Source organism: Nicotiana tomentosiformis, chromosome 3 (genome assembly GCF_000390325.3).
Source record: "Nicotiana tomentosiformis chromosome 3, ASM39032v3, whole genome shotgun sequence".
Taxonomy (NCBI): domain Eukaryota; kingdom Viridiplantae; phylum Streptophyta; class Magnoliopsida; order Solanales; family Solanaceae; genus Nicotiana; species Nicotiana tomentosiformis.
Genome location: NC_090814.1, coordinates 64,883,868 through 64,904,169, shown reverse-complemented (window position 1 = coordinate 64,904,169; position 20,302 = coordinate 64,883,868). Strand labels below are relative to the sequence as shown.

The following is a 20,302-nucleotide window of genomic DNA, read 5'->3' as shown; positions in this document are numbered from 1 at the left end:
CATAATCAATGATTAAATGACATTATTCTCATTTTAATTTGTGATTTTTTAACTTATATCGCTTGGTTTAATACAAATGCCTATTTTGAGTGATTAAGTTTTTTTAGCCAACCATTGTTGGAAGGGTGAGATTAACTTTTAGATTAAGGTTGAGATTGCATACTGTAGTTAGAATTTTACCTTTATCCTGTATAGTTTCTCCGACCCGAAAAAAGTTCTCTAAAGATAGGCTTCAATAATCCAGTCTTATGCTGGTGTCGTCTTAAAGCAAAACATTGCTATATTTTAACTTTATGAGTTCGAAATACCACTAAATTCATTAATTATTTGAGTTATTGGTTCGATTAATAATTATATTTTAATAATTTTTTAATATATATACAATGTTGAGCCCAAAAGATACTGGGTCAGGCTGTAGCTTATAGAGGAAAACTTTAGCTTCGACATTGAAAAGCTTCATAGAATCACAGGAAAAAGAATTATCAGTTGATTGGTCAACTTACGCCAAACAATTAACAAGCTATGGATTATAAAATAGAACACTAGAGGTTTTCTTTACAGCAAAAAGTAATTTTCGTACATTTTCTTTTCCGAAGAAAATGGGATTGATCTAGTTGTGAGCACCATCCACTTCTAACCAAAAGTTTGTGAGTTCGAATCATCCCAAGAGCAAGGTGGGGAGTCTCTTGTAGGAAGGGAGCCGAGGGTCTATCGGAAACAGCCTCTCTACCCTAGGATAAGGGTAAGGTCTGCGTACAAACTACCATTTCCAGATTCTATTAGTGGTATTATACTGTTGTTGTTTCTTTTCTGAAGAATAACAATAAGGTCAGTTCTATAGATTTCCCTATATATATATATATATGCTTGGAAACTCTGGGAAAAAAAGCAAAATGGAATTTTTCCCCCCTCTTCCTTGCGTGGTTTTGTAATAGAAAGAAGGAAGTGAATATCTTCTCACTTTTTTACTTTTCCTTTCCCTTCCCTAATTTCCTAGCAATGGGAAATAAGAACATTTATTACTCCTGGACACCATACACCATTAATTCTACATAACTTTCAAAATTTCAAAAAGTTGAATTTATGAACTTAAATTTAATTTAAATGTAACATTTTCTTGATAAAACTAATTTTTCAATAATTAAAATTTTAATCATTAATTTAATGTTTCTAAAAATGGTATCCAGATAAAATGATAAATTCAGCTATACAAAACGAGAATAAATAGGTGAATATATAAAAAAAGAAAGCCGAAGCCCTTGGAAGCGTTACCTATTATTATTCTTGTCCAAAATTTCCCCGTTGCACTCTCCCTCTCTCTCTGCACCCTCCCCAATCAAATCAAATCAAACCAAACAAACGAGAGAAGGGAGAAGAATAACCAATGGCTTCTCCGGCGACACTTCCGATCTCAAGTCCTCAATCAACGGCGGCTGCCGGTGCCCAATCTCAGCCCCCTATTGCCACTCCCGCATTTCGCTCCTTCATCTCCCGCCTCTCATCTTCGATCCGTCAGGGTTTCGTTCAACGCCGCCCTTGGTATGAACTTCTCGATCGCACATCCTTCGCCCGCCCTGACTCCGTCGCTGAGGCTGCCTCGCGTGTCCGCAAGAACTTCTCCTACTTCCGCGTGAATTATATTTCCTTACTCGCAGTCGTACTCGCTCTTTCCCTTCTCTCTCATCCTTTCTCTCTCCTCGTCCTCCTCGCTCTCCTCGGTGGCTGGTTTTTCCTGTACCTGTTTAGACCCTCAGATCAGCCTGTTGTTATCCTTGGCCGCACTTTCTCTGACCGCGAAACGCTGGGGATCTTAGTAGTGTCCACTATTGTTGTGGTGTTCCTCACCAGTGTTGGATCGCTGCTCATATCTGCACTCCTTGTTGGACTGGCTATTGTTTGTGCTCATGGAGCTTTTAGGGTTCCGGAGGATTTGTTCCTTGATGATCAAGAGCCGGGCAACGTTGGATTCCTTTCGTTCCTCGGCGGTGCTGCCTCCTCTGCCGCGGCTGCCGCTGCTCCGGCTGTTGCTGCTCGTGTCTAGTCGGATCACGTTTGGTGACACGATTATGAGGTTGGTTTGTGGAGCTTCTAAATTTGATGTGAATCAGTTATTCAATTTAATTGAACTGTAATATTTCTTTGGTAGAAAAACTAGTTCGTGCGTTGGATTTTGCAGGGAATACTTAGAAATTTTGTATCTAGATTATAGATCTAGATTGGATCTGTAATTTCCAATTTTTAGATCTGTATTCAATTCCTTTACTTGTTTGTTACTACATTTTTATTCATGTTATCTGTAAGTTGGCGGATTAAAGGTTAAAATTTATGTAATAGATTTGCCTATTTGTTGATTTTCACGCTTGAAAATTGGTGTTGACCTTAATTTTGCCCGTGGGCCATCTATTTGTTGGACTTTGCTTCACATGCTCTTCTATTCTGTTGAAATACTGGCATCTATGATATACATGCCACCGGAGGAGGAGGTAAAATGTGAGATGTTTAACCTGATCCTTAGGTAAGGGAGAAACGTTATGTGAACACTGACCTTTCATGGAAGATTATGTTCATGGTAGCTCTAGCTTTCTGCATATGTGTTTGCAAATAGATAAGTTTTGTCTTTATGACCATTTGCATGATCCATTTTCATAATAGTTTTAAGTTTGTCTTTAGTTGTGGATAAATTGGCTGGAAAGGAGGGGTATGTATGTGTGTATCATAGAGAGAAATAGAGAGCGCTAGCTTTAGCGTTCTTTCTATTTTAGCTCTGTAGGGGGTAGATGGACAGGGTGCTTAGCCAGGGGGAGAGGAGGCACTATGTTGTCTTTGCCTCTGTTTAGCATGAATTTATTTCATGGTGAACCTCAGATTGATTTTGGTTCGATGACCAGCTTGCTACTATTTATGAGGAAACTGGATTTTATTGTTCTTGGGGCATGGTTGAGGAGCGCTTGTTTGATATTACTTTTTTAGTCTAGTGACATTGAGACTTGGGATAGCATGCAGTCTCTAGAGGGCAGCATATGTTGAGACGTTTGTTGGTGATGTTATTGGTATTTTACCTTTGGATTTTCCGTTCTATTTTATATGAACCACGTAATGTTTTTAAGAGTAGCCAAGAGATGATAGAATAAAGTACATTATTAGCATAAAATGCAATGTTTAGTTGATGATAACTGCTGAATCTCAGACGAAGGAGATGAGCGAGGAAATACTTGGACTTCGGGGTGCAGCATGATGCCAAAGCTTAATGGTTGAGAACCAAGAGCTGGATAGGGACTCCCTCTCTGTGGTTCAGTATAGGGGGCCAAAGCACCAAGGGTATTACCATGAATGCTCTCTAAATAAAATTCAATGTTCTAAATAACTACTAGTTTTTTCATACAAACACCTCCAAAACATGAGACATAGTCTGAACTTATATAAATTATGGATTCAACACTAGATAACATACTTTGTCTCTTGTAGTAACGTCTACTTTTAAATGGATCTGCTATGTGCTCCTTAGTAAAGCTATGCTATAGCTTGTCAGAATGGGGGAAAGAGAAAGAACAAGAGGTGCATTATGTGCCTATTGGGGCATCTAATTTGATAGGCTTGTACTTAGAATATGAATAACTTCATGTTGACATTCTTATATACATGGAAGACTTATTTTTGGTATACTTCTTGTATACGGGCATATTTTGCCCTTGTTTTAATGAAATTTATATTACTTTATCAAAAAAATATACATGGAAGACTTATGAACCATGAGTGGCCTTCTTGTTTGGAAATGCTTTCTATTTCTATTTCTATTATCTAAATGATGTTACGTTAAGTAATCACTTTACCGAGTGTCTCAAAATTATGACATTAAGTTTTCTTAGAATACTGATATTATGCTGATATTGCAGTTTCACCACTTCCTGTTCTCTTTCTCCTCTGAATATTGCCAGTGTTGACAACTTGTGAACTTTTAAGAACATCTAGGATTATGAAGCGACCAGGGTAGTATCAGTTATATTTTTCTTGAAAAATTGGAGTCGTCTGCCTCATGAATGTAAGGTCCATCAGTGAGGTTCTGACTGAACTTTTTTCTTAGAACCAGAAAAGAGAAGAAGCTGATTTAGATGACATATCACTGTAGCACGATTTATCTTGAATGTCCCATCTCCATGTAACGGCCATGCTAAAGAGTCTGGTTCCTCTGTTGGGTAAGGCAAGTTTTTCAACTGTTACAGTAACTGAGACATCGTCTCCAATTCCCAATAGGTGCAGTTCCTCTAGAAACCTACATCCCAACCTATTCGTTCTCTGCAAAGTGCAACATATATCTTGGTGTTCTAGCAAAATGTAACAGTACAGGGTACTGTAAGACTTCCCAAACCATGCATATATGTTCTAGAACAATTACTGATGTTCATATCGTATTAATGTGAATTCTTAGTAGCAACTTCAGATGTTCATATCTTGTGAGTTGTTGGTTTAGTAGCAACTTTAGAACATTACTGAAGCTGTGTTGATTTCTAATTGTAATTAGGTAGAATAAGACTCACTTGGATTGTAGCAAACACTTTGAAAGACATCAGGTGAAAGATAGCTGGATAAAAACTGAGAGCTTCTATAAATACAGCGCACTTAGAATTTGTTTGAGGTTTGATTGGACAAATTATCACATGAAATTCATATAAATGGGAAGGTTTTTACACAAGCAAAACAGTTTCCAAGTAGCTTTCCTCTCATTTAGAATTGATGAGGTTAATAATGCTGTAGATGCTATTCTTTTTAGTAGTCTGTTCTGGCATTTCAATTTAATGATGTTTCAAAATTCAGCCTCAAGAACTGAAGTTGTGAAGGGCCAAGCCTAACTTTAGACCCGAAGGTCTTGAAGTTCGAACTGTCATTCATAGGCTGTGACAGTTCAGTTCAGATTTAGGACGCGAAATTGAAAATTCGCTCTTGAACTCTGGGTTTGATTCTGAAGTGATTAAAATTTGAATATTTTGTAAATTTCGGGTATTCTTTAATTAGCGATCCTAAAATGGCTATTTGTGCTATTTCTTCAATTCGGACACCCCTTGTTTTTTCTCTTCTTTTCTTTTATAATTACTATTATATCAGTGCAAAGTTAAAATAATTGGTATTTATTTTATTCATCAAATGTTTTCGTTGTGACATAACCTTTATAGGGATTTTGATAAACATGTTTTTTTATATAGTAATAAATGCTGTTAAATATTTGGGCGAAAAGAAGGCTTGTACGAATTTCATATCTATCATTCTAGAGCGCTAATCTTTTGTCTATATTTAAACAAGTGAAAGTATAAAGAGGAAAGATGCATAACTAGTATTCTAGGAATGTTCCTTCTGGTTAGCATTTTTCCATATCAGATCAAGTATGGTTCATATATCCAAGTCCGGCCTGGAGAGATTTTGCAGAAAGCAGAGTGGTGGCATAAAATTATTGAGCTAATACTCTAAAGCAGTTGTGTTTATTCATTTTGGTCTAACTTTTGATTGCAGTGGTATTTCATGTTTTCACGTGAACGATCGATGCTTGGTAATACAATAGTATCATGATATATGATCTTGACCTGTCTCATCGCTTGCGAGTTAGTGCAGATTCTGGTTTTTGTACAATTTGGAGTAGTTTGTTTTTAAGGGTGTGGAGCCACACACCTGAATCTTTTGTGGGACTCAATTAGTATTGTAAAGGCAGAATAGTGTAGCCACAAAGATGAGTAGGCTTAGAAGGATCAACAAATCGAGGAGGTTGCTGCATGTATACCTCTTAAAGGTGCTGGAACTCCTCATGAGAGAGAATCAATTCTTTCCACCTTCCTTAAGAAATGCATTTCATAATCCTTGTTAGGGCCGCATACCTCACCAGTATAGGCCTCATACGCCTTAATCACGTTTTGGATCCTTCCAGACCAATCTCTCAAACTTGAAAAAGTCTTTTACACCTTCGGGAAAGCGTACCGGAAGACCTAACTTTCGCTTAAAATCCCAGTTTGGATGAGCAGAAGTCATTCATTCTTTGGATAACTTGCAGTTGAAAGAGTTGGTAGGCAGTTCAAACCTCAGAGAGAGTTGAAGAGAGGCCTTTCAGTTCGTTGAAAGGCACTAGGTTCGAGCCGTCATTTACGACTTATCGGGACTGGTCGGATCGATTTCCAAAGATTCCAAATGAGTTTGTGCGAAACTAGTCAGTTAAGTGGTTAAGAAGAGTTCTGGGTGATCACGCGCTTCACGTGGTATTTATTAGGATTAGGACTGAGAAAAATTACCGCTTATTTCAGATAACCCGAACCATCGCTTTTATCGTCAACAGAGAGAGTCGCTCGATAAAGGAAGTCGGCTTTGGGAAAAAATTATTCATTTGCCGGGCGCTAGTCAAAGTAGTAAAAAAGGGCAAGGGATTTTAGGAAAGCGGATTATCTTCTCGGGGAAGCGACGCTCTCTTTCGCATAAGCCCTTTATTAAGTAAGGTGATAGTGCTCTTTATCTGTTGCTTTCCCTCCTGGCAAGTGACTTAAAGTAAATAGTCTCCGATTTCAAAGAAAAAGCTGAGGCGAGAGCTATACCTTCTAGAACCGGAGCAATAACTGCTATAAAATAAGGAGATGCGCAGGAACGATCCCTAAAGCAAATACTCTGAATGCTCCACGACTAAGTATACCCATTCAGACTCTTTTTTGTTCAATTCACAGAATACCCTTATCAATCAAACTTTCTCTCTCTTACCGGAACTACCCTCTGCAGCTCCATCTTCAGCAGTTGCTCAATCTTTTATTTCTAAAATTAAACTTGGATGTCACGACTTTTGCAGGAGCTATGACGTCATTCCTTGCGGCAACCACTGGAATATTACAGAATAATCTAAAGAGGGTCATAGCTCATTCAACTTGCAGTCAATTAGGCTATATGATCTTTGCTTGCGACATCTCTAATTATTCTTTTCGATTGCCCGTTCGAGAACTACGATCTTAACTTTTGTTTAATTACCCCTTAAATTTCATGTGGTCTTTAACATCCCCCTAAACTTGGCAATTTCATAATCGTGACCCCCCTAGACGCTGATAATTCATGAGAGTGACACACGCGCTGCCACATGGAATTTTTTGTCTATGTGGCATCTATTTTATAATAAAATATATATTTTATCTTTTTAATTCCACCAACTATTTAAATTATTTTTTTCATGCCAAAATCTATTTTAAAAAAATAGTAAATTTCGACAAATATTTACGAATTTGACTTGTAAAAGAAAAATGTGTAGTTTAAATAAATAGTTGCATGAAAATAAATATATTCTTTTTGTAAAAAATATGCCATTTGAACTTCATTACTTTGGCTAAATCTTCTTTTTATTTGGTTAAAATAAATGGAGTTTCAACTAACTTTTATAGATTTGGACTGGAAAAAAAAGATAAAAAATACATAGTTGAAACATATATTCATTGTATCTAAAAATTAATCGGGATAAAATATACAATATATATTAAGGAGAAACAACGAGAAATACAATTGGAATAAATAAATCATTATATTTGATTATGTGGCAATTAATATTTGAAAAATACCTCACTTGAAAGCTGATTTTTCTATTTTTCTTCCCCCACGTGCCTAAAAGAGAGTGTATTCACGTTCTTTGTCATATCAGCATCTAAGGGGGTCAAGACTATCGAATCTTCAAGTTCAGGGGGTATTAAAGACCACGTGAAGTTTAAGGGAAAACTTAATAAAAGTTACCACGTTTAAGGGAGTCATGAACATTTCTGCCAATTGTAAATTCACAGTCTCACAATGAATTGCCCTGACAAGACAATTGAATCAATCTTTTTCGAAAGAACTGTTTAAGGACCAAGTGCTCCCTTTCATTCATATATAACTGTTTAACGGAAAGCTTGATTAGTCATTTGTCATATATAGCTGAGAGAACATTGAGAAGTTGCAATGTTAGCTTACGTTGGGTGTATTCTACCTTTGGTAATTATGTGGAAGATTTTTTTTTAATTTCTTGCAATGGGTTAGTTCACTTCTGGTTTCTGATAGAGGAAAATGAAACAGATAAGTCAGCTTGACAACACTAAGCCCATCTCACCCACTTTTTTCTTTTCTTTTTTCCTCGAATTAGGCATTTGGAATTTACTAGCACGACTAATCATTTGTGTCAGAGTTTTTCTTGCCCACGAGGAGTTTTTCGCGTTAGCATCATTGTACGTACTGCTTTAAGGATTAGGTTGCCACGCAATAGGCCGGCCTATGAACGAAGTATTTCGTGTTCGCGCAGAGTATGGGCAAGGACTGCACCCCCAACGGGATGTGATGTAGGCAACCTACCCTAATGCAAGTATCATTGGCTGATTTCACGACTCGAACCCATGACCTATAAATTGTCACGCAATACACGTCTAAATTAAATCATGTAGTTTAAGGGGTCCGTGAAATCAAGATGAACTTTGATCCTAGCAGTCTTTCTCTTGCTAGCTTGTGCTATCAATATGCATTGAAGATATAATTAAGTACATAAAAGTTTGTTCTTCTAATAATTTAAGTTTTTAGATGAAATAATTATATACTTCACATGGTCTTAGAGTAGGCAGGAGTTTTGAGTTCGAGTCTCATCGCCTCTCATTATTTTTAAAAAAGAATTACTACGTACTTAGCCCATAAAAATAATCCGTGTTGAAAATATAATTAAGTAAATAAAAGTGTGTTCTCTCTAATGAATTAAGTTTTTACATGTCACACAAAAAAAAAGTTAAAATGGAATGGAATTAATTTGAGTGACTCAGGAGTTGTTGACTCAATAAAACTAGTTTAATTGACTATGGTTTTGGAGTGTGTGGTCCCGAATGGCTAGTTTAATAGAGTCAACATCCACGTATTGAAATTTAGAACTAGAAATGGTCCTCCTATATTTACATATTGATAGAGAGTCTTGTTTATTTCCTATGAACCTTATCTCATGTCTCAATCATAACAATATTAATGAATAGCCCCTTCTCCATATTTCATAATATACAGTACAGGTAAAAAAATGGCTCTCACAGGTTTTCTATAACCTATACAAACTCAGATGCCCATTTCTTTAATTACTGTTTAACATTCGAATCAAAAACCTCCTTCTAAGAGAACTAAAGCCAAAATCCATGATTGGAAAAAGTCATTTTTTTTAATCGTTCTTGTGTTTACAGAAAGGGTATAGTTTAAGTAACTTAGCATTAATTGGGTGAAAATTATTTACGCTCCTCAATTTTGCTTTAAATTTTTTAAATAAAAGTTGAAAGATTACTTGCGTAACAAAATCATAGGATTTGGTAATGAAAAAAATATCCGCACTCGATATTTTTATTGATCTAATATATGTGCAAAGACATATGTATTGTATATAAATATTTACAACTTATAATAATAATTAAATAAAACGTATTGTGCTTTAATTTATAACTCTTTAAATTAAATTATATTTGATTTGATATAAACACCACTGGAAGCACGAGTAGAATGTTTTATGTTCAACTGGCAGTCGGTCAATGTCTCTCCAAATATTTCCTCCCAAGGAGTTAATTATTGGTTAAATGGAACACAAATGTGTAGCTGCTTAACATCTTGATGTCCATGAGATATGTCGCAATTAATGTTTTATGTTTCACAATTCTCAAAAATTCACCGCTATTAGAATGCTCAATTTATCATTATATATCACCGTTTTAAAGTCGAAAAACCCATTACCTTTGTCTTTAGCAAGACATGTGAAAAAGGTAAGATTGTCTTGTATTTTTTATTCTTTAATTCATCGGGGGCTAATTTTTTTTTTTTTTTTTTTTTGGGTATCGTTTAATTTTAAATATGCACATTTCTATTAATTTTTAATGAAAAATCATATGTTCGCTGCATATCACCCATTTATCAGTCCTTTTGGCTTAAACTTCTACCCCTAACTCTTATATGCATACATATTTAAGTATTCTGAATATGTATGTATTAGGAGTAATAATTACTAAATGAATTTCAATTTATGTGTTTACTTTCCTCTTTATTTGTTTCAAAAAAATATTTCTTTCTATATTTAATAACTCTTTAATTCTAGCTTTTCACATGACAAATTTAAGACCACATAATTCAAGGGCATTTTGGTATATTATACATATCTTTAGTTTAAGTAGGCGTTTGGACATAAAAATTGCAAAAAGTGAAAAAAAAATTCAAATTGAAAATGATATTTGAAAATTAGAGTTGTGGTTGGACATGAATACAATTTGGAGCTATTTTTGAATTTTTGTGAGTGATTTGAAGTGAAAATTTTGAAAAATAACTTTTTGGAGTTTTTAAAATTCAACTTCAAGTGAAATTTAAAATTTTCATGGCCAAACACTGATTCCAAAAAAATTAAAAAAAAATCAAAAAAATAAATCTTTTTTTATGGCCAAACGGGCCCTTAAGACCACAAGATTTAAAGGTCTTCATTACTTTCTTAAACTCCATGCCCAGTCAAATTAAGATACATAAATTGAAACGGAGGGAGTAGAACTTATCATATTTTTAGTAATATTTTAAAAAAGGTTTTTGTTATAACCATATAGAAGTAATTTTTATCAGAAATACTTATTAAAAAGACAAGTATAGTATATTAGAAATGATAAAGAAATAATTTTAATCGTTAGTACTATTGTTAAAAGTAAAAATAATTAATTATTATAATTATATTAAAGGGAATTAAAGTTATGAATAAAAAACTTATTCACACCGGATATTTACATCAAATGATACTAATTTATCATATTTAAATGATAAATTAAGTTGAGAATATGTATTAAGCAACTATAATTTAAATATATATATATATATATATATATCATCCCAAGCGATCCAAAATTTAAAGCTTGTGAGTTCCTACCATGACCCTTAAATTAATATTATAATAATAATAATAATAATAATAATAATAATAATAATAATAATAATAATAATAATAATAATAATAATAATAATAATAATAATAATAATAATCGGGATCAGCCAGATACTAATAGATATTTGGTAGATTTCTTTATACATATACAGAGTTTATAATAAAAGCTACCAGATTCACGTGAACACGTAAAATTTACTATAAATTCGTTACTATATATTACTCTATCTATTTCAAATTAGATGAGGTACTTTCCATTTTAGTCTGCTCCAAAATAAATGATATATTTTTAAATTTGAAAATAATTCAACTTTAAACTCTTCATTTTACCCTTAATAAGAAGCTTTTATAACCACACAAATATCATGGCCCTACAAAGCTTTTACCCCTTAAGCTTTTAAGACCACAAGTTTTAAAAATATTTTTTTTTTCTTAAACTTCGTGCCGAGTCAAACTTCCTCATCTAAATTGAAACGGAGGGAGTATGTATTTATTGAGTTGGTATAAATATTATATGCGTAAAATTTGCCTAAAGTTTTGTGCATATTTAGATGGTTGGTCGTTGAGGTTGTCATTGCTAGAATTCAAGATTGTATGGGTCAAAATCCATCTTTAGTCAACATGGTATTAGTAAAACATTCCTGGGATGCCACGCGTCGAAGTAATCTAATTATGAGCGAAGGCCGCGATCGAAGAGTCGGCAAGACTGGAGTTGAGGGGCTGTCATCGAGGCCGAGGTCGAGCACCCTTGGCAGAGCTATAACGGCTAGTTTCGAAATAGGACACAAAAGAGAATATTCTAGTAAATATTCTCTACACTTGTAGTGTTAGGGTTTTTAGGAACATGTTCTCTTTAAATGGGAAGAGGCACAATGATAAGGGACATGTGATATTCATTTGTAAAATATACTTTGATTTTAGAGAGAGAATCAGATCCTATTGCACGCATACAAACACAACCTTTTTACTAAGATTCTTATCTACACTTTCCCACCAGATCCGAGAATAACTCAGATATTCGAAGGATTATCCATCACTCATCATTGTCTGAAAGAACATTCACCGATTTCATCCTTTCTTGGGTGACTCGTTTATTCTATTACTTAAATACCATTTATTTCTATTCATCAATATTTAATGCTACATTGTTGTCTTTGACTTCTTAAATATTATTGTGTGCTGCCGCTGCTATTAAAATAGTACCTACATAGTATTTATTGCACTTTTGAGAACACCATCTTTGGAATATTATTGTTAACTAATATTTACCCTCATTTATATAAATTTAATTAGTTGAACCAAGATCTATATTTTTTGGTCAAACAATTTGGCCCCGTCTGTGGGGATTTCTTAGTTAAATTTTTAGTTTCCTCTAGGTCTACAATTAACGCCAATCACTAACGTTAAAAACCCCGAGATCTCCTTTCTTTGTGCACACAAAATCCTACATGGCAGGCAACCAAGGAGAAAGGACAAAAATAATAAGTGGCTTCCCAATCAACCTCATGAATGTTATCAACGAAAGCTTCTAAATAGTAGGCGAGGACGTGACGCCCAACGCGTCCCCTAGGCGAGAGAGGTCGCCTCCCCCACACTGCAGCATAGTAAAACCCAACGAAAAAAAGGCCTCCACGTTTGCAGAAGAAGGGATGCCCTCAGCTGTGAAAAAACTCCTCGAAGCATGGCTGACCGACACGCTAGCGAGCGTCCTCAACAAACCTGCTCCAGGAATGACTGCAGAAACCGCAAGAGCTTGCATGATACAACAAACAGACGAGCAGTGCAACCGACCAAACTCTCCAACGACAGGTATAAATCATAATACTACTAACAGTGTAGGTGACAGAGCCCTCGCTGCCATTCTAAAGAGGATGGAAGAAATGAAGAATGAAAACAAAGCACTCCGAGACCATATGAAAGAATACCAAGAATGAATTGACAAGATATCGGGTGCTCCTAAGTTGCTGCCAAAAAGAGACACCAGCAGGTTCGTAGAGCAGTCGTACATCGATGATGCAGCCCTGCATGCCATACCAAAGACCTTCAAAATGCTGCCCTACCTCAGGATATACGACGGAACAACCGATCCTGAGGATCATGCGACTCATTACGTCACCGCCGTGAAAGGAAACGACCTCGCCAAGGAACACATGTCCTCTATTTTGCTGAAGAAGTTTGGCGAAACCCTTACCAGAGGGGAATTAACATGGTATTCACAGCTACCAGCCCTCTCCATAGAAACTTTTGAGGAAATGACCGATAAGTTCGTAACCGCCCATGTTGGAGCCAAGAAGGCCGAAGCAAGAGTAAACGACATATTCCTTATTAAGCAGTCCTTGGGAGAGGGACTTCCTCGCCCGGTTAAATAGAGTAAGGATGACTCTGCCAAATGTATCCGAAGGGATGACGGTCGCAGCTTTCAAGAACGGGCTGAGTAGAGATGGTTCAAGAGCAAATAGAAACTGTTGAGCTGATTGATGAAGTATCCTCCAACCACTTGGGACAAAATCCATAATGCTTATTGTCCCTAGGTTCGAGAAGACGAGGCCAACCTCAACAGACCAACTCACTGGCTAACCTCGGTACAAGCCGAATCCAGAAAAGAATGAAGGGACAACACCAGAAGAGACCATCCAGTTTCGCGACCCAAAAGCGAACGACACCAACCATATTTTAGGACGGTCCCCCGCACGGCCGCTGCGCATCCCCCCCGCTATGAAGAAGGTCCATCCCGGCCAAGGACGGGAACTCACCAGAACGAAAAAGGTATGCCCCCCTCTTGTTATCTGCTCACAATTTTTGTGTGTCACCTATAGAAATAGTCTACGATCTTGAGAAACTCGGAACAAAGGTGAAGTGGCCGTCGAAGATGAGATCAGACCCAAACACCAGAAAATTCGACGCCCTCTGTGAGTTCCACCAGGATCGTTGGCACAAAATAAAAGATTGCATCGCCCTCAGACAAGAAGTCATAAACATATTGCGACAAGGGAACCTCAAAGAGCTATTGAGCGATAAGGGGAGAACTAACTTCGCCAGAGGACGTGAACATTAAGGCCCGCCAAAGCCGCCATCGCCAGCTCGTACTATCAACATGATCATCGACGGTAGCGATGATGCCTCTATCAACGACGTGAAGTTTACCACCACTCACAAGCTCAAGCGGTCTATCACCCCCGCGAACAGTACGACGGACTCGAAGAAAGTATTATCTTCGACGAGTCGAATGCCGATGGTTTGACTTTTCCTCATAATGATGCCATTGTTATTACTTTACGCATTTTAGATACCGATGTCAAATGCATCATGGTGGACGATGGAAGTGGAGCATGCATTATCCATCCCCGAGTCCTTACCTAAATAAGACTCGAGGATAAGATAGTGTCGTGCTGCATTACGCTAACCAATTTTAATAATGGAGTTCAACGGACATCCGGGGAAATTAAACTCCCCGTCTTGGCCGGCGGCGTGACTCTGGAGACGACATTCCACATCATGGACCAGGCCACTGCGTACAACGCCATAGTGGGACGACCATGGATACATCCCATGAGAGCCATCCCCTCCAGCCTATACCAAGTAATTAAATTCACAACACTATGGGGAATATTCAACATACGTGGGGAACAACGCACATTTTCTTAATGCAGATTTGTTTGCCTTCGGCCATGCAGATATTTCGGGCATTCCAAGGGAAATTTCCACGCACAAATTAAACATCGACCTATTCCACCCCCAGTGAGATAGGTCAGGCGCAAATTCAACTCCGCCATTAACGAGGCAATTCGCGAAGAAGTGGAAAATTTATTAGAGAACGACTCTATCAGGGAGTCGAAGTACCCTAAGTGGATCGCCAATGTAGTGATGGTCAAAAAGAAAATGGGAAATGGCAGATGTACATAGATTTCAAATATTTGAATAAAGCATGTCCGAAGGACTCATTCCCATTACCCCACATCGACCAACTCATCAACGCAACAGCCGGGCACAAACTATTTAGTTTCTTGGACGCTTACTCAGGCTATAACCAAATTCTTAGGAGGAAGAAGACCAGGAAAAGACCACGTTCATCACCCACCAAGGAACATATTGCTATAGGGTCATGCCGCTTGGGCTGAAGAACGCGGGGGCTACATATCAAAGATTGGTAACAAAGATGTTCAAAGACTATCTTGGTAAGACCGAGGAGGTATATATAGACGACATGTTGGTCAAGTCCGAAAAGGTAGAGGATCACATCGACCATTTGAAAGAAACTTTTGACATACTAAGACGGTGCGGAATGAAGCTGAACCCGGAGAAATGCGCGTTTAGCGTAGCCTCGGGAGAATTCTTAGGTTTTTTGGTGTCGCAGTGAGGGATCGAGGTCAATCCAGACCAAATCAAAGCTATCGAGGGGATACCAAAACACTCAACCACCAAACAATAAGTCCAAAGGTTGATTGGTCGAATCGCCGGCCTATCGAGATTCATCTCGCGATCGTTGGATAGATGTCATAATTTTTTGGCGTACTCGGAAAGGACAACAATCTCAAATAGACTCCCGAGTGCGTTCAGGCTCTACGAGAACTGAAGGCATACCTATCATCACTACCCCTGCTTTCAAAACCCGAACCTGGAGAGCAACTCCTTGTCTATCTAGCCATATCTGAGGTATCGGTAAGCGCAGTCTTGATCCACAAAAATAAAGGTACGCAATCTACTATTTATTACATTAGCAAAACACTCGTCGACGCCGAGACGAGGTACCCACACCTCAAAAAATTGGCTCTAGTCTTGGTCGTAGCTTCACGAAAGCTTAGACCCTATTTTCAATGCCACCCCATCTCGGTCGTCACTACCTTCCCCCTGAGGAGCATTTTGCATAAAATCGAGCTATCGGGGAGGCTGGCCAAACGGGCCATTGAGCTAAGCGAGCACGATATCACATACTAGCCGCGAACGGCGATAAAGTTGCAAGTGCTCACCGATTTCGTCACCGACTTCAGTGCAAAAATACACCGATAGATCATCCAACGCATCAGGGTCCAGATTGGGACTCGTACTCGAGGTCCCTACAAGCGAAGTAAATCGTCAGTCCATAAGGTGCCCAGATATGACTAACAATGAGTCCAAGTATGAGGCCGTAATTGCAGGATTGAGGCTAGCACTTAAGTATGGGGTAAAACGGTTGAAACTCCGCTGTGATTCCCAGCTCGTAGTCAACCAAGTCACAGGGACTTTCCAAATCAAGGAACAAAGGTTACAAAAATACCAGACCAAAATCAGCAAGCTATTGCCTGAGTTCGATGAATGTCAGCTCGATCAGATCCCATGGGCGCAGAAAGCCGAAGCAGATGGCCTCTCCAAACTAGCCGCAACTACCAAAAGCATCACGAACGGAGATAAAAGCGTAGTCCATCTCCTCAACTCATCACTATACCAAATCGAGGTAAAAACCATAAACTTAACTTGGGATTGGCGCAATCGTATTATCACATATTTGCAGGACGGCACACTCCCGGGCAACAAAAAAAAAGCCAAGAAACTGAGAATGCAGGCGGGCAGATACAATCTCCTTCATAGCGACCTGTACAAGAGGACTTACGGTGGCCCTCTAGTGAAATGTTTGGGCTCGAACCAAACCCATCGCGTCCTTGAAGAAGTCCATGAAGGCCATTGCGGTGCTCATTCCGGCAATCGAGCACTTGTCAGATGCCTCATACGGGCGGGATACTATCGACCCACCATGAAAAAAGATGTTGCAGACTTCATGAGAAAATGTGAACAATGCCAAAAGTACCCAATGATTCACCAAGTAGGCGAACATCTCTACTCAGTTACCTCCCCTTGGTCGTTCATCAAATGGGGAATGGACATCATGGGCCCATCCCAATAGGGTGAGGTAATATATGATTCCTTTTGGTTTTAACTGACTATTTCTCTAAATGGATGGAAGTAGGACCATTCGCCCAAATACGGGAACAAGAGGTAATCACCTTTATATGGAGAAACATTATCTGCCGATTCGGCCTGCTCAAGAAAATCAGTTATGACAACAGACCCCAATTTACAGGAACGAAAACCGCCGAGTTCTTCGAGAAATGGCATATCAAGAGGATAATCTCAACCTCATATCACCAAGCGGGTAACGAACAAGTAGAATCCTCCAATAAGTCCATACTAAACATCATGAAGAAAAAGCTCGAAGACGCCAAGGGACTATGGCCAGAAATACTACCGGAAGTATTATGGGCCTACCGAACAGCTCTGAAGACGAGCACATGAGAGACGCCCTACTCTTTGGTCTATGGGACCAAGGCAGTAATACCGGTCGAGGTCGGAGAACCCAGCCTAAGGTACTCCTACGAAAGCGACACGAGTAATGATGAGAGTAGAAGGCAGCAACTCGACGAAATCGACGAACAAAGAGATATGGCATACATAAGAATGGTCGCCCAAAAACTACAAGTAGAACGCTATTACAATAAGAAAGCAAAGGTCTAGACACTTAAAGTCGGGGACTACGTACTGAAATCCAAAACTCAAGCGAGTAAAGACCCCTGGGAAGGCAAGTTGGGAACTAATTGGGATAGTCCATACAAAATCACAGCCAAAGCGAATAAGGGTTCATTCCAACTAGAGATAATGGAAGGAAAGCAACTACCAAACAACTGGAACATCAACCACCTCAAATACTTCAACTTCTGAGAGAAAAAGCATCTCCCAAGTCGTACTCTTTTTCTCTCACTTGAGTTTTGTCTCATTTGGGTTTTCTCAAGGAGGTTTTTAATGAGGCGGCGAAGGGAACACTTCGAGTCGAAGTACGCGAGGGTAGGACCGTTGTTACTATTTCATTGCTCGACTTCTTAATACTCTCCAAATCAAATAATAAAGGGACTAGGTAGACTGAGACTGGGACTGGAACACCAGCCAACACCCAAAATTTGTAATTTTCTCCAAGTATGTAACCAAAGCAACAATGTCAAAGCAATAAGAAACTTACATTTATCAGGACACATTTTTCGTATTAAGGTTAAGTTTGACCTCGCTCGAACAACACCTATCGGCCCTCGGCCATGATTCAATGAAAGGTTATGTTCGATGAAGCTCAAGCAAACACCTACCGGCCATCGACCGCTATTTAACGAAAGATTATGTTCGACTAAGCTCAAATAAACACCTACCGGCGCTCGGCCGTGACTTAATGAAAGGTTACGTTTGACCTCGCTCAAATAACACCTATCGGCCCTCGGCCGCAACTTAACGAAAGGATATGTTCGACCCCGCTCGAACAAACACCTAACGGTCCTCGGCGATCTCACTATTGAGGGCCTCCAACTGAAGTCGACACTCTTCTAACTGCCCCCGCAACTCGACCACTTGAGCTTGAAGGTCGCTGTATTGGGCTTCCACGCCCCTGCTGACCTCAAGCTCCTCTTCCTTACTCCTCAACGTCCCCTCGAGGACGCTACATTTCTCGATAGCCTTCACCAACTTATCATCTTTCTCCTTCAACTCATTTTCGAAGGGCCTGCATATCATCACCTTTGCGTAATCGGCTGCGGAGATCTCGATACTTGATACGATACTCAAAATACTTATCTTTCAATTTCACAAAGATCTCTTTATGCCTCTTCTCCCTCCGGGCGCTCTCGATCTCCAAAATCACCGTCTGCAATCATAAAAAAGAAAGAGAAGAAAGAAGTCAGAACCAAAGACGCCCTAAAACAAAGAAGAGGTCGAAGCACAAACACCCACCCTAAGAGCAAGGCCAACAATGCTCCTCGATAAAGCACAATCATATATCTTTTTAAGGGTCTTAGCCTCTATCTCGGAATAGAGAGGGCCGAGGGCAGGGACTACATCCTCGATGTTCTTCAACTGGTCACGATCCATGGGGATCGCGATAGTCCTCGTAGACCCCTCCAACCTTATCTTAAGTTGGGTAAGCCCTTCCTCCATCATACTCAGGTCATCCGCATCAACGTCAGAACCTGACTCATCGCCCTCCTCAACGATGCCTTTACCCTTCTCATTGGCCATCAAAAAGGTATCTGCGAAGTGTCAAGGACAACAACAGTCGTCCCTTCAGTCTCCATCACCACAGAAGAAAGAGACACATCCACATCGGCTCCCACCGACCTCGGAACTCGACTCAATATCATCTCTCACGAGAATGGTCACCGTCTCACGCAACAAAAAGTCACCTTCTGTCGCATCAACGGCCGAGGTGACTCCGTTACCAACATCCACGGACCTCCTCTTTTGAGGCAAGAGATCTTTATCACTAGGCAAAGGTTCATCGTCCTTGTCGATGAGAGAATATACAGAAGAAGCATAAGTCTCCACGGCTGAAGTGGAAACAAATTCGGAGCAACAACATAGGAAACTGGAACAAAGGTAGGATCAGTCGCGGTCGAAATAGGGGAAAAAACTGAGGACGCAGTAGCCTTTCTCTTCCGAAACGAGGGCGCGGGAGCTCTCGACCTCATTGTAGACCCCTGGCCGAAGCTAAGAAAAAACAGGAAAAGGGAAAATCAGTGAAGGAAAACAAAAAATGAGTTTAGACATTGGTGGTAAAAAGGAAATTACCAGTCGAAGTGAGAGCGGACTCGAACTTCTTGAAAAAACTTAACCATTCATGAATCCCTACGATGTGAGGGAGGATCCGCTCGACCCAATCTGTAATATGAGCGTCCAAAAGAGGAGGCAAGGTCTTGGCTGCAAAAGAAGAAGGCGAGAAGTCAAAATTCAGGACCAAACACGAGAAAGAGACCAAAGTACTAACGAGTATAGTTCCAAGCCTCGGGAAAGACATCGACATTAGTCATAATATCCTCGGTCCTGACATAAAAGAAGTTGAACCAGAATTGATGACTGGCCTTGTTGTCCATCTTCACCACCAGGCATTTGCCCCCTCGGTGGCGAAGGTTCAACATCGTCCCCCTATAAAAGCTAGGAGCAAGCTGAGCAGGGCAAACGCCATAGTGACGACAGAATTCCTCCACCAACGGAAGGAGGGGGAAAGAATAGCTGACTTGGAAGGGGTAGGCGTAGAGGGCATAATACCCAAGACGGTGGACCTGTATCGTATCCCACCCGGTCGGGATCAACTCGATATGATTGGGAAGGCCGAATTTAGTCTTAAGATCCGCCAATTCCTTCACCGCTATCACTAACCGAAAGGCTCTAGGTTCGGCCTCTGGTGATTTGGTGAAGCGAATCTTGAATCAGTGTTGCGTGGGATTATTTCCTCCACCGACGGGAAGGTTCCATCCTCAATGGTGGCATGAACACTCTCCTCATGGGAAGGGAACACCACTGCCAAGAGAGCAACACGACTCCCCTCGCCAGCCTCAGAAGGTGCGTTAGACATGATTCAATATAAAAAAGGAGAATAACAAACAAGAGAGAATGAGA

The 20,302-nt window shown here is 39.3% G+C and overlaps 1 protein-coding gene across 4 annotated transcripts; it reads left to right on the top strand.

Annotated features, from left to right (window-relative positions):
- The first annotated feature begins 1,215 nt into the window (after window positions 1-1,215).
- On the top strand, window positions 1,216-4,432 carry LOC104110915 (PRA1 family protein B1-like). 4 transcript variants are annotated; one of them, XR_004510713.2, is made up of 3 exons: window positions 1,216-2,071; window positions 3,188-3,318; window positions 4,082-4,432. XR_004510713.2 is itself a non-coding variant. In XM_033659898.2 (2 exons), exon 1 carries the CDS (start codon window positions 1,385-1,387, stop codon window positions 2,039-2,041), a length of 657 nt encoding a protein of 218 aa, XP_033515789.1. In that variant the 5' UTR covers window positions 1,216-1,384; the 3' UTR covers window positions 2,042-2,071; window positions 4,088-4,432. The 4 variants fall into 4 exon arrangements, 3 of the variants coding, with proteins under 3 accessions (XP_033515789.1, XP_033515788.1, XP_009618776.1); XM_033659898.2 differs by lacking the exon at window positions 3,188-3,318 and having other exon boundaries at window positions 4,088-4,432; XM_033659897.2 differs by lacking the exon at window positions 3,188-3,318.
- The last annotated feature ends 15,870 nt before the right edge of the window (window positions 4,433-20,302 follow it).